A 15,277-nucleotide genomic window follows, 5' to 3' on the forward strand; every position below is an offset into this window, starting at 1 on the left:
CGTGGGCGGTTGCTTGCTGAGGGTGGAGCGGGGGGTGGAGGACCGTCCCTTCCTTTTCAAGTCACCACTTGATTTCTTTTTCTGGGATTGGGGTCCCAGACATGCAGCTGAAGTGAGCCTCGGGCCCCTGTCACTTTAGATCTTGTTTGTTGGATAAACATGCCCGAACTGGAGGTTTTCCACTTAGAATTTTACAGCTGCAGAGGGCCGTATAAAAAGCCCCATAAAATTGCCTGGATTTATTTGGCTAAAGACTGCACTGGGTCCATCAGCATCTAAATCCTTACTCAGCATTTAGGATGCGCTGTCGCTCTCGATATAAGCTTGCTTGTCCCGTGATTTTTCACTAATGTAAGTTTTCTCCTTGCTGAATTTAAACTATCCTAATTAGATATTTTTGACTTCTGCCTTCAAAGCCTACCTGGGAAAACCCATCTACAGGCACTGTCTGCTAACACAGGCTTACTGTTGTTCAGCTTATCTTTCCAGCTTGAATGGTTTAATAGGTCAGTCAAGTATTAAAATGGGATTTTCACTCAGATATAAAATCTTTATTAAAGGGCATATTTTTTTTTCTCCCTGCAAACACTTCATATTCTCTGCATCCCTTTTGCGCTGGTTGAAGGTTTTTAACTTGAATGTGATTTCGTATTTCCCTTTTTTTTCACCTGCTTCCCTGATGCTGTGATTATAAGGCATATGTCAATATTTGAGGGGAATAAATTGCTGATGAATCCAGCTTCTGTTTAGTTTTATGAATCATCTTGGGGTCGTATGATCTCAGCAACTGCGTTAGCAACTTGTGATTTCTGATGGGACTGCAGCCAACGTGCCGCTTGGTGCTGGCCTCCCTTTGCTCTGAATTTTCATTACTGGTGTTTGTTGGTTGCAAAACCTGGACTGTCCGGAGCTGTGAAGCACCAGAGTGACCTGAAGACAACTCATGCTCCCCGTTTCATGCTGGTGCTTGTCAGGAGTCACCACGTGCGATATTTAGGGGATTTCTAAATGGCTCTGAGCCATTTTATCCTCTCTTAGTATAGGAAGAAGTTCTGCACATCTGCTTGTCCCCCGGTCTGTCAGTGCAAGGCGTAGGAGGGACTTCTGGTTTAATCTTTGGTTTTCTGCATGTTCTCCCAGTTCAGGGGAAGGCTGAGTGCAGGACGTGTCAATGCCCGAGGCTGTCAGTGCCACTGCAATCGAAGGTGTCACATCTCTGCTGCCCCACCAAGAGCTGCCCCACTTGAAAGCCCATGTCCACTGTGCTTGGAAGCCCGTGTCCACTGCACTTGGAAGCCCATGTCCACCTCACTTGAAAGCCCATGTCCACCTCTCTTGGAAGCCTATGTCCACCTCACTTGGAAACCCATGTCCATTCCGCGTTGCAGAGATGCTGGTGTCCTGGCAGCCCCCACCTGGGCTTTGCCCAGAGTTTCATTCAAGAGATGGGCCAAAATTAAACTAAAGAAAGAGCAAAAGTGATGGAGGAAATCTTTCCTCATTTGTCCAAGTGTTTTTAACTCTTATTATTTGCCAAGTAGTGGTAGAGTGAGGAATGTATGGGATATTGCATTTTTTTTTTTTGTTGAGAGAGCACGAGGATCGTTCACATTGCTCCCTTTGGGTGGAGAGCAGTGGGTATGAGCCGTGCCTACAGGGTTTGATATTCAGCAGACGGATGGGTATGGAGTAAGCGTGGGCTTCAATGCTGGCGTTCCCATCCTTTGGGGATGAGCCTACCTCTAGGTCTGCAGCCCTGAGCATGCAGCAGTGGTGGACTGAGGTGCCTTGCATGAAACTGAGGAATTGCGTTGTATTTTAGTACAAGCTCAAACACAGCGTGTACGTGTGTTTCTCGGAGACTTAATGCGATATGACTCCGGTGAGCTGCTGAAGCCATTTGTTCACTGCTCTAAAATGGCTTTCCCTTCCTCTCTTCCATCTTTTATTTTCTGTAAGGAGAACACAACACGCGAAATGATTAAACCAGATTAGATTTATCTGCAGACATTTCCCTTCAAGCTGCGGCGCGTGGCTGTTTCTCATCCCTCTGCCTGCGTTCAGGTGGGAAGAGGCAGTGATTATATGGGAAATATTATGTTATTTCTCTCTTCTCTCCTCGCAGGTGTTTACAAAATATGGGAAATGCTACATGTTTAACTCAGGAGAAGAAGGACGGCCTCTTCTTACCACAGTTAAGGGTGGGACAGGCAATGGACTGGAAATCATGCTAGACATACAGCAGGATGAATATTTGCCAATATGGGGAGAAACAGGTAAGACCTTCTTTTTCCTCCTACAAACATGCACGTTTTGGAATGACCATCCCATCCTCCCCAACCAATGTCTAAACCTAATGGCTCTTGAAAGCAAGAGGAACCCAGTCTGTACGGAAATGAGTTGCTTTTCTTCTCAGTGCCTGTGACTGCCAATTGGGACCAGCATTTCTATAATTCAGCTCATCAGTTGAGTGCTGGACTTGGGTGTCTTGGCACCAAAGTTTGGGGTGCCGAACAGGAGTGTCATCACTTGGCCTGGGACAAGGGTGGGCAGTTGTGGGTGACAAGAAGTGTTGTGTCTCCTTCACATGCTCCAGCATGTCCCTCTTCCCTAGAAAGGCATCTTTGGGAGGCCACATTCAAGGTGGACCTCCAGCTGCTGTCTGTGTTTTCTTCCTCCTTGAAATTTGGGGACATTCGTTGCCCTGCTTGTTGTGTTTGTGTGAGTTAGTGCTGCCTGGGTGGACCAAGGGCTCAGCTCATTGCACTTGGAGCATTTGGGATTGAACCCAACTGGGTTGGGCATCTTCTGAAGAGCCGGTGTGCTGCCTGTAGTCCTGCCACAGAGGAGGGCAGAAGGTGCTGGGGCTGTGTGCTGTCTCGCAGGTCTCATGGGTTGGGATGGCAGCACTCGGAGTGGACGTGGAAACGCCGCCTCCTGCAAGGGCAGCTCAGCAGCTCCCGTCATCCCAACTGAGCTGCCACGGTGGAAGTGGCTGGCAGTGCTGGTGCCAGTTTCTTTAATGAACCCAGACACAAAAGCAGGAGGTAGGAGGCTGGACTCTGCAAGAGAGGTGGCATGGACAGGGGACAGGGTGGGGAGCGACTCGTGCCTCCAAAGACACCAGTTTAGAGCAAGCCTTATCAGTTCTTCAGCAGCGGTGGCTGCAGTTTTCACAAGCCCATGTTGACATTTTAAACAAAACATCCAAAAAAATGTTGGAGAAATGGCCAGCCTCTCAGGTTCCCTGGCAGTTGCAAGGCAGAGCAGTGCAGTTGGAGTTTTTCAGGATGAGGTGGTGTTTATTTTTGGGTATTGGGAAAGGGAGAGGAGCAAATATCACTTGAGGTTTTGTGTCACCATTGCTCCATCGTCCTGTGAAAATGAGCCCCTTCCAGCACTTTTCAAACTTCTGCTCAATAGCAAAGAGGGGAGTTGGTTGCGTTCATTCAGAACTTAAAATTTATTTGTGTGGTGTTTGATTCATACGATTTAAACAGATTTCCCACGGTCACGTCAATCACTTAAAATTGCACAGGCTTTTATAGCAACAGCTTTGCCTTCCAGTTTTTCTCTCATAGTCAAAGTCAGCCTGATCTGGCCCAGTTGAGGGGGAGGAGACGGTGATTCGAGATAATTGTTTCTGACTTCTTGCATTTGTTTGAAGTCTTGTCCTTCTATAGGCAAAACAGGTTCACAACACAGCGGGAAGATGAAGTGCATTTTCCATCTCTGATGCTTTATCGCTTACGGGCTGCCTTGGGGGAGCCTTGGGGGTAGGAAACCACTGCAGGGATGGAGCAGGCTTGGAGAGCCACTCCGCAGGCTCTGTATGTTCAACCTTGTTGGGTTTTGGACCCCTCTGAGGTTCCCCATGGAGATACAGACCTTTTGTCACACCGTTCTCACTTTAGGCTTGCTTTTTGGAGCTGCCGTTTGGAGAACCTTTAGGAGGAACCCATCCAGAAGTGTGCTGCCTTTAGAGCTGTACTCTTCTATTGCTGCGATGCTGGGAAAAGTGGATCAGTCTCGGCTGGACAAACCAGACTCCCGTTACACAGGAGGCAAAAAAAAAAAAAAAAAGAAAGAAGCAAGTGGAGAAATAAATTGGGCGGACAAAAGATGAGGGAGGAGGATTAACCAGGTCTTGTTCTTGCCATCTGGCAGGGAAGCTGGGCAGGAGAGCCTGCGGCAGCGGGGGGAGGTTTCCAGTCTGGTACCTCCACGTCTATGAGCATCACCATCATCCAGAGGTTAAGTAGGATGGCAGTTTCTGCTCTGGTCACTCTCTTGAGACAACTTTCAAGCCCTGCATGTGGCAGAGATGCTTGAAACCTGGCTGTGGCGGTGGACTTGAGGGGGGGAAAAAACCCAACCCCAAATGCATTCATTTTTTTTTCAGAAATCTTATGGCTTTTAGGGTCTTTTGAGTCCAGACTTGACTTTTGTCCACATGGAAGGGAGCAATGCACCCCTTTTATTTTCAGGATGCCCCTGGTGATGTCCTGCCCTCCGTGACCTCACCACTGCTAATCTCACATGTATTTAACTTAAATTTTACTCAGCTAAATATTAGAGGCATAGGGAGGGATTCTCACATCCCTAGAACTGGGTTGATATTACGGGACTGGATTGCGCTGGGATAGTTATTAAGTTCTCTGTCTGACCATGAAATGCTGTAGGAATCAAGGCAAAACTATATAAAATAGGGCTCTTGGTTTGGTTAAATGGTGTAGGAAACGCTCCTGGACTCATTGCAAGCAAATTTGGCCATGTTCTTACAGGTCCAGGTAGAACTGCTACTTGACTTTGAAGCTCATAAAACATTAATCTTTGCCTTTCAACGAGAGACTTTTTCATCCTCCACATTCGTAGAGCACCTTGTACAAGCTGTCTTCAATCTTCATTGAGCTCTCTGGACACTACCAGAGTAAACATATTAACTATAGTGGTTAATAGTTGCTGTTCCCATGGAAACACTTAACTCGGCTCTTTGTAGGTAAGTGAAGGAGTTGGTGATTTCCAAATATTTGCATAATAATGTAAATGTGTTTGGAATTAAATCTCCTCAGCTGCTACCACTGGGACTGCACAAACTTGGCTCTCCAATGAAGAGCTTTGTCAAGGGCACACGGCTCTTAGTAGTGAACTTCAACCCTTGCTATGGAGAGGGATGGGGGCAGACATGGGGTGTAGACACGGGGAGGTCCAGCCATGGGAACACCTCCGGCATGGAAGGAGTTGAGTGCATATCTCCATTATAACTTGAGCTGTTCCATTCCTTCCTTAATTCTTCAGACACTTCTACAGACTGGTTTTGCTACTCCATTTTCCCAGTAGCCATCCTGTACCCAGCAGCTGCTCTTTTAGTTGCCTCTTAGGCAATGTTTAAGTAGTTGAGTTACTTGACTTTTTTTCTCCAGTTTCCAACTTATGCCATGTGCCTCAAACGTTACTGCTCCACCATTTCCTTTCCCAGCTGGTTGTCCTATGTCAATCTGAGGTTTCCCAGAGCTATCTGGAGCTGCCCCCACCGAACTGCTGTCTCAGACATGGAGTTTGCGTTAGGGCTTCACAGATGCCGAAGGTGGACAAATCTCCATCACCACAGGGAGGTCTTCACATGGAAAAATAAACATTTCTGTGGCCCATCGTGGTGGCCTTGGTTCATGCTTCCCGCAAGGGTCTGTCCCGTAGAAAACAGCCACCCGAAGAACCCTCCAGGCCCTAGTTCACTGCCTCTCCATCCCAACCATGGCTGGGACACCCCAGGGGACCTTTCCTCCTGCACCCTGGGTCCCTCAGACCCTCGTTGGCACAGAGCAGTTGTGGTTCTGTTGGATGCAGGGCTGATTTTTATCAATGCCAAGTCTAAACGGTGGCATTTTATTCTGTATTTAGTCCCGTTAGCTGCTTTGCTTTTTGCTCCAAATTTGGAGATGCTTAAAACCACATTCTCCTTCACAGCCCCGCATGAAAATAGTTGGCGCGTGGACTCAAAAATCCACATTTTGCTGCTGGCTGCACGCCTCAGGATCTCTGCTTTCTTTTTTAAACTGCTCTTTGCAATTCAAATAAGAAGCAAAGAAGAAAAATATTGGTTTGTAGTTTGGGATGGGGCTGCTCCAGGAGCTGCTGCCACCATGTCATATTGGTGTATGCTTTGTAACACAAAAAGTGATTTAATTGTTACTGACTCAGCAAACAAAACGAGTGTACTGTCATTCTAAAAAGGCCCTTTCTGAGTATCCATTAATAGCTGGGGAAGCTGAAATATCTTGTCTAAAAGTTGCCTGTAATAGAAAAATAGACCTTTTGCTTGTCTCCCTGCCTATGCAGGCCCGTTAGTTGAACATGTGAAATTTATGTGCAGTCTAATTTTGGAATAGCAAGCGTACACAGACTGCTTCAGTCTGGAATTTCAAGCGCAAAGAAAAGGGTATTTTGCCTGTGTCTGGATGTCGTGGCATCAGGCAGCCTTGCCATCTTTGGGTGTGCAAAAATATTGTGTCAGGACTTGTCAAAATCCTGAGGCGCGTGAAAAAAAAAAATGACGAGAAAAAGAAAAAGAACTGGAAATCTCTGTCTTTTGCATGTTGTACTTCCAGAATTTATGTTTTCTAGTGGTTTATTTCAACCACGAGCATACTAGGCATGAAAAGAATGGGAAAATAATCCGTGGCTGAAGTCTTCACATCACTTTTGTGCTTTAAAGAAAGCTGTAAATATTCCGGGTGGGAATCATGATGCAAAGAAACAAAAAACCTTGCGTGGAGGTAAGATGCAAGATGGAAAACATTTATACCAGGGAAAACTCTTTCCAGTAACCGAGGGGGAAACGGCAAACCGCCGACTCGGAGCGGCGTAGGTGGAAGCTGCAGCCAGTCATACATATGGCACGGAGTCTCCCAAATTCCGCGGTTACGCATCTTCGTCTCGCAAGATGGGGCGCCGGGGAGCGGCGGGGCTGCGGAGGGTGTTTGCTTTATTGCGCTTGATAGGGGAAGTGGCAGAAACGCAATCAAATATAGTAAAAGAAACTCTAATTTATAGCGGTGGCTATTTGATTGGAAAGAGAATCCACTTCTGGTTAATCTTTCCGGAGCGGCCCCGGGTATTATATATTGACCTAATATAGCAGCGCGGTAAATTGGAAATCACTCAGGCTACAGGGCTGTAAATAAGAAATACAATGGGAGAGTTCTGCGTCTGTGTTTCAGGAATTGTTGGATAAAGATGAGCATTTCAGAACAATTAATCGCGTAACACGCTGAATAAAAAAAAAGGGGGGGGGGATGAGAAACGCGCTATAAAATCACGCTAAGCAGCAGCATGGAATCTATACAGCTGGAGGCTTCAATCCACTTAAGAGGCTATCACGTAGGATTATGGGCTGTTATTATTTAACTCAATAAAAAAACACGGGCTAGGAGCAAGACTTTTGATCTGGGTCACTCAGAGGAAGAGCTCAAGCCTGTTACCTTCACACCCAACCCGTTGTGATTGCAATTTATTTTTTGCTTCCCAGCAGGGTTTTTGCATGCAGAGAGGGGTGTACCAGCCCCTGCCATCAAATGGTGATGTAGTGGAAAACCATCTGTTGGCAGCTGGAGAAAGCCCCTCTCCAGGGGGTTGTGGTTTGGGAAAAGGAAAAGCCGACGGTGTGCGGTGGGAGCTCGGGGACCGACCTCTGCCATGCCCGAGGCGCTGGATGCGCGCCCTCCCTCCGGGCATCGCTGCGGGGGGAGCTGAGGCATGTCTGTAGCATTAATCCAAATTAGCCAGAGGTGCAGGTGGTTTCCGTGGCATTGAATTTCCATGCCGCTGCTTTTCTTCCTCATTAAAGCCGCCTTAATTCCGCTGATCTCTTTCTATTTCCAAATTGAATTTAGATAAATTGAATTAGCGTGGCTTTAATTTTGAACCGGGGTCTTCACACAAGACCTGACGGTGTAGAAGTTAGCTCGGATTTGTTTGCGGCTGCTGGCTGTTCTGGGAAGGGCTGTTTGGGTCTTCCTCGAGTCTCAAAAAGGGGGAAAAAGTGACGGTGGTGCCTCCCTGCCATGGTGAGCAGCGCTTCTCAGCCAGCCCTGACCTTCTTCCAGCTGCATCTCCCTGGGGACCAGCTCGCGGTGGGATGCTTGCAGAGCAGAGACATGCCCTGGGACATCAGAGCTTCGCTGCCTTTCTTGGTGCACAGCTTGGGGTAGGTTGTATTTTAGAGAAGGTGCCTCTCCGGTGGCTTTTTTTCTGGTGAAGAATAGGTGATCAGGGCTGTGTTGAGGGATCTGCTGCCAGCTTTGGGTTTTAATATCTGTAGTGGAGCACCTCCAGGACCCGCCCCAGATTCAAAAGGATTTGCAGCACAAATCCTCCACATTCACTCCTTGCAACCAGCACCGCGGCGATGCTTTTGGCTCGAGACAGGGCTGTTCCTTCCCATTGCTCACAAAAGCCCTGACAGTTTTGGGGATCCTGCAGCCAAACCACTGCAGAGAGGACTTGGAGGGGGTGAGGGTGACCCCAAGTAGGTGTGGGTGGCTGGAAGCCAACGCTGCCAACCCTGGAAAATTTGTCTCACAAAAGTTCACTGATGCAGGCACAAATTGAGTGTTTCCATGGTTTCGGTGATTTTTTTTTTTATTTATTTTTTCTTTTTTTTCTTTTTTTTTTCCCCCTGCCCTTTAGGATTTCTTGCCAGGCAAAACAGATTTAAACAGCATCTGAGATGGGTCTGCGGAGCGTTGTTCCTGCTGCATGGCAACAACTTATTGCAAGGATTTTTACAGCAAGGAGGGACAGTTGGTTCAGTTCAGGGGTCAGATTTCCCCCCCCCGCTTCCCTAAAACCTCCCCAGCCCTGGCACTCGGTCTCCAGCTGTGCAGCCTCTGTGCATGGCCCATTAATAAGCCCAAACCCTGGAGCATTTGATTTGCCAGCTGTGGGGAGGCACAAAGCACTCACTGTCATTTACTTCTGCATATTAATATGATTAGCAGCGGTTCTTCATAAATCCAGGCCTCTTTTTGTGTACAAAAGATCTGAATTCAAGTGGTGGAGGAGGCTGCCTGGTGTAGTCCCAAGGTTTGGATTTACACCAGGGGGAATCATCCGCAGGCTTTGAGCCACTGGCGCAGAGTTTGGGAAAAAGGAAAAAAGGCACCGGTTTGTGCTTCTGCTTCATTCACCGCTTGTGGAGTTCAAAGTGGAATAATTATAATTAACACAGAGCTCTTCTGTAAATACAAAATAAGTAGGAAATGACCTGGGAATGGAAGAAGTGATGTGTACGTGCCCTGGTGGGATGGTGGGCTATGGCAGCGGTGGGTGATGGCTTGCATGGGGATATCCCCTACGTGTGTTCATGCAAAACCCTGAGCACGTTTTAAGACGCGAAACCGCTTCCTCCAAGTCCGTGTGTTAGCGCTGACTGCAGGGCTTCTTGGAGCTTTGGCAATTTCTTTTCCATTACGGGGATGTTGCGAGCAGTTGCCTCCTGCGTGCTGCCGCGGCTGCCTTAGGGCAGCTTTTTTGCAGATGAAACTCTTGTTTGCCTTGGAAGGGTTGGTTCTCAATTTCATTTATCAATTAAAGTAAAAAAGGAAAGGGGTGGGTGGAAGAGTGGGGGGAAGAAGAAAGACAGGGCAAGGTGTGTGTAAGGGGAACTTGCCTTCTCCAGCACTTTTCAGCATTTTCACCAGCGGATTAAACAAGCCGTGTGTACGTGTAAGAGCGCAGGCGGATCAAATGCTGCTCCCTCTGGAAGGAGGAAAGAGTAAAAAGGCTTTTATTATTCACAATATGAATACATGATGGTTCAAGATGGAGAAAATGATACTGAATTAATCTGGAGACTCAGGCGGGGACTTGGGGAGCTGGGAGGGAGACAGCTTTGCCTGGCATTTAACCAGGGCGCTTGGCTTAATGCCCTCTGTTATTCCAAAAGAAGCATCCCGGGATCCTGAATTAACAGCTTTCCCTTGTGATTCGCTTCAGCTCATCTTTTATTAAGGAATGCCAGATAAGACGTGCTCGCATCTTCACTGCAGCTTTATTTGTGGTCTTCAGGGGATGCGGCCGTGGGCGACCTTGCTCTCAGCTGCGTGTGGGGCTTCGCCAGCTGTTGGCTCCCAACCGTTGGCAGGGCGATGCGCATGTTTGGTGATGCCGTGGTGGTGGACATCCCTCCCCGGCTCTTCTCCCACCCAGTCTCCCAGCAAGCCAGAGCAATGAATCTTGGCTAGCATTGGATTTCAATTTTTCGCAAGAGCGTAGGGCCCCCGAAAGGCTCAAAATCCACATCTGAGTAAGTCAAGACAGCCACACAGCCATGAACCTGATGGCCCCCATCGCCAAGGGCGAGCCTCGTGTAGCGGCTGTTTGCGAAACTGCGAGGTTGACTGGTGGCAGTCGCTGTGTTCAGAGCCCTGCACAGACACCTCTGTGCCAGGAATATTTTAGATGACAATCTGCAGCAAGAGCCCATAAAAGCGACAAAGAAGATTGAATTAGGATAGTAATTCGTTGCCTGACATCAAACTCATCCTTAGAGAGTCAAGTTATCCTCCTTGCTTACGTCCTTTTCTGCAAAATGAAGTAGAGCTTCCCGTGCATAAATCTCCTCTTGCTTAAATACAAGCTATTAGCTACCACGAAACGACTTCTGTTGAACCGCAGTCGGTGCTGCAAAGGGAGAATGCTGCTTTATTTGACACGATGCGAAGGTTTAGCATTACCGGGCAGCAATAATTAGCCAAGGCAATAGAAAAACACCCCCAAACCCTAATGACACAAGGTTGATTCATCCTTCTGAAGACTTGAACATCCAAAGAGATAAATGGTACCTGTAAAGCAGCAGTGGCCTTGAGCATAAATAACACCAAGGGGTTCAGGCCAGAAGAACGCGTTGCCTTTTTGCAATAGGAAACCGATCTTGGATCAACTCGTCAAAGGCAGCTTGACCTTTAGGAGGCTGGTTGGTGTCACCTAAAGGGAGGTGTAAAATGTGCTGCATCTTGGACCTTTTCCTAATGGGAGCAAGAATTCATTCAATTAGCCAGGTTTCCCAGGGAGAAAAGGTCAACGTTATTTCCACCTTCCACCAGCCCCCTGACAACCAAAGCATCCACAAAATTAGACTGCCACTAGAAATTAATTATGTTTGCCTGAGCGCACTCATCAATAGCGCCGGAGTGAAGAGTGGCAGCTCAAAGGTTACTTGGGTTTTTGTGTCTGGGCTGTGTCATTAAGGTTGTCACTTCGCCGATACACTCCCGTTCGTGGTGAATTGCTCTCCGGGGCCTCTCGATGTTATCGTGGAGCTGGAGAGAGCAAACGCAGTTGATGAAAAAGCTGTTTTTTCTCTTTTGCGATGTAGCAGGTAATGCTGTTCCATGCACCCAGGGAACTGTTAGGGGCTGATCCAGGCTCAGATTGCCCCAAAGATTGATGTTGGCCATCCAACACAGCTTGTGGAGTGAAAGGTCTTGTGGGGGTCGGGGGGTGATGGCGATTTCAACTTGGTATTAAAATCAAATGGTTGGTTGTTTTTAATAAGTGGGGGGAAATGTTCATTCGTAGCCAGTCTTTAAGCTTTTGGATGTCTGAGCCTCAAATGAGTGCTTTTTTTAGCCATCAAGAGCATCTCAGCAGCTTTGGCAGCTGGTAAGCAAACACAAGCCTGAAACCTGTGGGCTTTTTGCAAGGGATTTCCTCACCAGGCAGCGTAGGCGAGTTGGTAGCATCCCTGTGTTTTGTCCATCAACCCCTCTGGCCCCCAAGATGAGCTTGATGCTGAGGTCCTGGCCCATGAGCTCGTCTACAGAGTGCGTTTCCACCCATCCTGGTGCAATCAGCGCATCATGCAAAGTCCTCTAGGTCCAATTTGTGCCCATTTGGCAGTTGGAGACCCAGAATTAAAAACAAAACAAAACAAAATCACGGTGCTTGTCTGCTGCAGGTGTCTCATCTCCTTTCCCAGCACCCAGTCCCCTATGCAGACACCTATGTGCAGAGCAGTTAAGACGTGGGTGGGAAAGCTGCTCCTATTCCCGTGCTCCTGTTGGCGAAGGTGTGTGAGCGACTGTGACAGCAAGGCTCTGTCCTCTCTAGGACTGGTATTAGCAAGCACAGTCAGATGTCCCCAGTCACATCATGTTGTTAAACTGAAGGCTGTAAATATGTATCAATGACTTCATGAGAAAATCCTTCAAGGGGTGTAGATGCTTCAAAAGCTTTTCTTAAAAAAACCCAAACAAACAAAAGCCCCAAAGTCAGGAAATGTTCATCTAAGGCAAAACTAAAGGAATGAAAACTAGAAGCTGGCTTTGGGAAATCTGGTAAAGCAGAGATAAGGCACCTAAAATCAACGGATACGTGTTACAAAGCAACGCCATGCAGCATTAAACACGCATTGCATGCTGCAGCTTTCATTCGACTCTTTGTGGCTGGGGTGTAAAGTTAAATGTCTGTAGCTGAAATATGAGCACTCAAAATAGCGAGAATTCATGGGGTGGTAAGGAGACATGGGACAGAGCCTGGCATAGCCAATGTTGCAGGTGTCGACCGGTGGCCGGGTGACTCGCACCGAGGTGACGAGGTTTGGGCGCTGCTGTCCGCAGCCTCAGCCTTTGCTGTCCCAGGAGCTGCAACGGTGCCTGCAAACATCTGATTTTTATTGCTTTTTTTTTTTCTGAGCACTGGGAGTGACATATTGGTGACTCTGGTGAGGTTTTGAGATGCTCTTTGGATGCACTGGGTTTACGTGAGGATAATCCAGGTCGTTACCCCCCTCTCTGGGCTTGACCCTTCCCCGAGTGTTTTCGTTTCCCTCCTGGAAGACGAAGAGCTCAGCGCATGCTAATCAACCTCACGGAGGTACCAGGAGATTTTGCGGCTAGAAAGCGCTTTGAAGATAAAAGTCTTTTGCAAGTGCTAATTAAATTTAATTGTATTAATCTCTTTGGTGCAGGGATCATCGTTTTGCTCTGACTTTGTCCAGCCTGTAGCAACACAGGCTCCGGTTGATGTTTGAGACCTCCCAGGTGCTTCCTAAGGCAAATTGCTGTAGTCCCCGTGCGGTGTAAAGCCATGCTGAGGATGACAGTGGAAGGGTTTTCCCCTCCTGTAGCTGCTCTGGAAGCATTTCAGTTGCGCTGAGCAACACGAGTAGAGCCCAACAGTCTTCTCTTAAAAGCATCGTTGCTTTGGCCAGCTCTGAAGGGGCAAGTAATCTGTCTTTCCTGAGATATGGAGCAAATAAAATATGTCTTTCCTAAGATAATGCAGGACTTTGTGAAAGAAATCGAGGCACCCCAGTGCCCACACACCATGTAGGAGGGCTCCATTAAGGTTTCCCGCAACTCTTGGTGGCCGCTCCTTACCTCATCTCATTTCATCATCAGGCAGCATCACCAAATTGTCGTTGTCCTTTCAGTTACGGCACCCTCCTTGCTTGTTTACAAGACAAAATAGCCAACGGTCCATGTTGAGCATCTCTGTCGAAGAACTCTGCTGTCTCTGGTTGCACCGTGTCTCGTTGCAGTAATGCAAAGCGCTCAAAGGAATCACAGATGGCAAAGAGCATCTAGAGCGTGCTTCTGGATGGCTGGAGAGCAGGTGAAGACTATCTCAGCAGAACAGAAGAGCAGAGGGGGGAAAAAAAGCGTTGTGATTAATTATTCAGCTTTTATGGAGGTTAAAAGGAGGGCAGGAAAGAGTCAAAGCTCCTCTCTCATCAGCCTGCGAGCAGTGCATTTCTGCCGCTGTATTTACTAGATCCACGATGGTCGGATGTGTGGAGGAAAGATGAAAAGGGAGAAGAAAAGCGTGAGTGTTGCAAGGTCTTTATCAGCTCTGCTGTGTCTGTGCTGCCGGAGCTGCAGCCGTTGCGGTGATAGGGTGGTGGCACCTGCTGCCACGTGAGGTCTTCTGCTGCATGGTTACCTGCAGCAGCGCGGGGCTTCGCTTGAGATGGTTGAAACAGGGAAGGAGTCAACACTGTCTGGTTTAAGAGAGGATGATGGGGAAACTGTGGTAAGTCTTTAGGTGTGGGAAAGACTAAGCTGGGGAGAAAGGGAGGGACAAGCCCTGGTGGGTAGGTGAAGGGCAAATGGACTTGGGCGGTGGGGAGGACACTGCGTGAAGCCCTGGAAAGATGTCTTCTCCTTCTGTTGTCCCTTTTGCCCATAATGGAATGAGGGAAGCCCATCTTCACTGGAGGCTGTAGGGACAGGTTAGTTGACGGTCCATTGGAGGAGGTTGGGACTGCTGTGATGCAGCCCTGGGGCAGGAGGTTGGGTTTGGTGGCCTCACCAGGGCTCTTCCAGCCCTGGCTGTTGAGACGGGTCACTTGGCACCCATGGGGGACCCTGGCAGGAGCTGGCCCTGCCTGCCCTGCAGGGCGATGCGTGGGTGATGTTACTGGTGATCAGTGCTGCTGGCACTTGGCCCCCTTTCTTCTGCTGCTTCAGGACACATTTCTAATGCTTTTTCATTTTTTGGCAACGCGAGGTGTGCCAGGTCATGACTGTTGACAGGGCTGGATGACTTACCTGCTCGGCGACAGCAGACTGAGTTCTCAAAGCCATGTAGCAATAAAAACTGAGCTAGTTTAGAGCTGCGTGGTATGTAGAGGCATCACTACCTGGGAAAAAAATCCCAAGCATTTTGGGGCTATCTAGGGTTGGTTTTGGCGTGCTGCCACCACCGATGTCTATTTTGCTACCAACCACCCTGCGAAACTGGGGAGCTTTTAGAGAAGAGGGCCGCGACTGTGTTCTGTTTATCCATTTTAATATTTTTGTTGTGGTTATTACTTCCACCACTACTATTTAAGGATAAGCTTCTAAAGATTAAGAGAGGGAAATGCCATCTGCGGAGTTTGGCCAAGTGACAAATTATACTACATGACGCCGTTAACTCAAATATTTTGGAGAGCATGAACAGCGGAGAGGGGAAGCGATTGCCGTTGCCTTCACTCCAATATAGATGTACAAAAGGAAAAGTCTCATCTCTTCCAGGGTGTATTGGGTTTCTGTGGCAAGGTCTTGGTAGTGGGGAGGCTACAGGGGTGGCTTCTGTGAGAAGCTGCTAGAAGTTTTCCCGGTGTCCGCCACTGGCCAAGGCCAAGCCAACCAGAGATGGTGGAAGCGCCTCTGTGATAACATATTTAAGAAGGAAAAAAACCAGTTGTGTCTCAGTAGCCGGAGAGAGAAGAGAAGTGAGAGGATGCGAGCGAAAACAGCCCTGCAGACACCAAGGTCAGTGAAGAAGGAGG

The 15,277-nt window shown here is 48.1% G+C and overlaps 1 protein-coding gene across 1 annotated transcript in view; it reads left to right on the top strand.

Annotated features, from left to right (window-relative positions):
• The first annotated feature begins 1,873 nt into the window (after window positions 1-1,873).
• LOC104134739 (acid-sensing ion channel 2) overlaps window positions 1,874-15,277 on the top strand; it is a 53,381-nt gene continuing 39,977 nt past the window's right edge. The window contains exons 1-2 of the mRNA XM_009648319.2: window positions 1,874-1,882; window positions 2,126-2,276. Of these exons, the coding sequence (XP_009646614.1) occupies window positions 1,874-1,882; window positions 2,126-2,276 (160 nt within the window). The remainder of the gene's footprint in view (window positions 1,883-2,125; window positions 2,277-15,277) is intronic.

Source organism: Egretta garzetta, unplaced genomic scaffold, assembly GCF_000687185.1.
Source record: "Egretta garzetta isolate BGI_Z169 unplaced genomic scaffold, ASM68718v1 scaffold1051, whole genome shotgun sequence".
Classification (NCBI taxonomy): domain Eukaryota; kingdom Metazoa; phylum Chordata; class Aves; order Pelecaniformes; family Ardeidae; genus Egretta; species Egretta garzetta.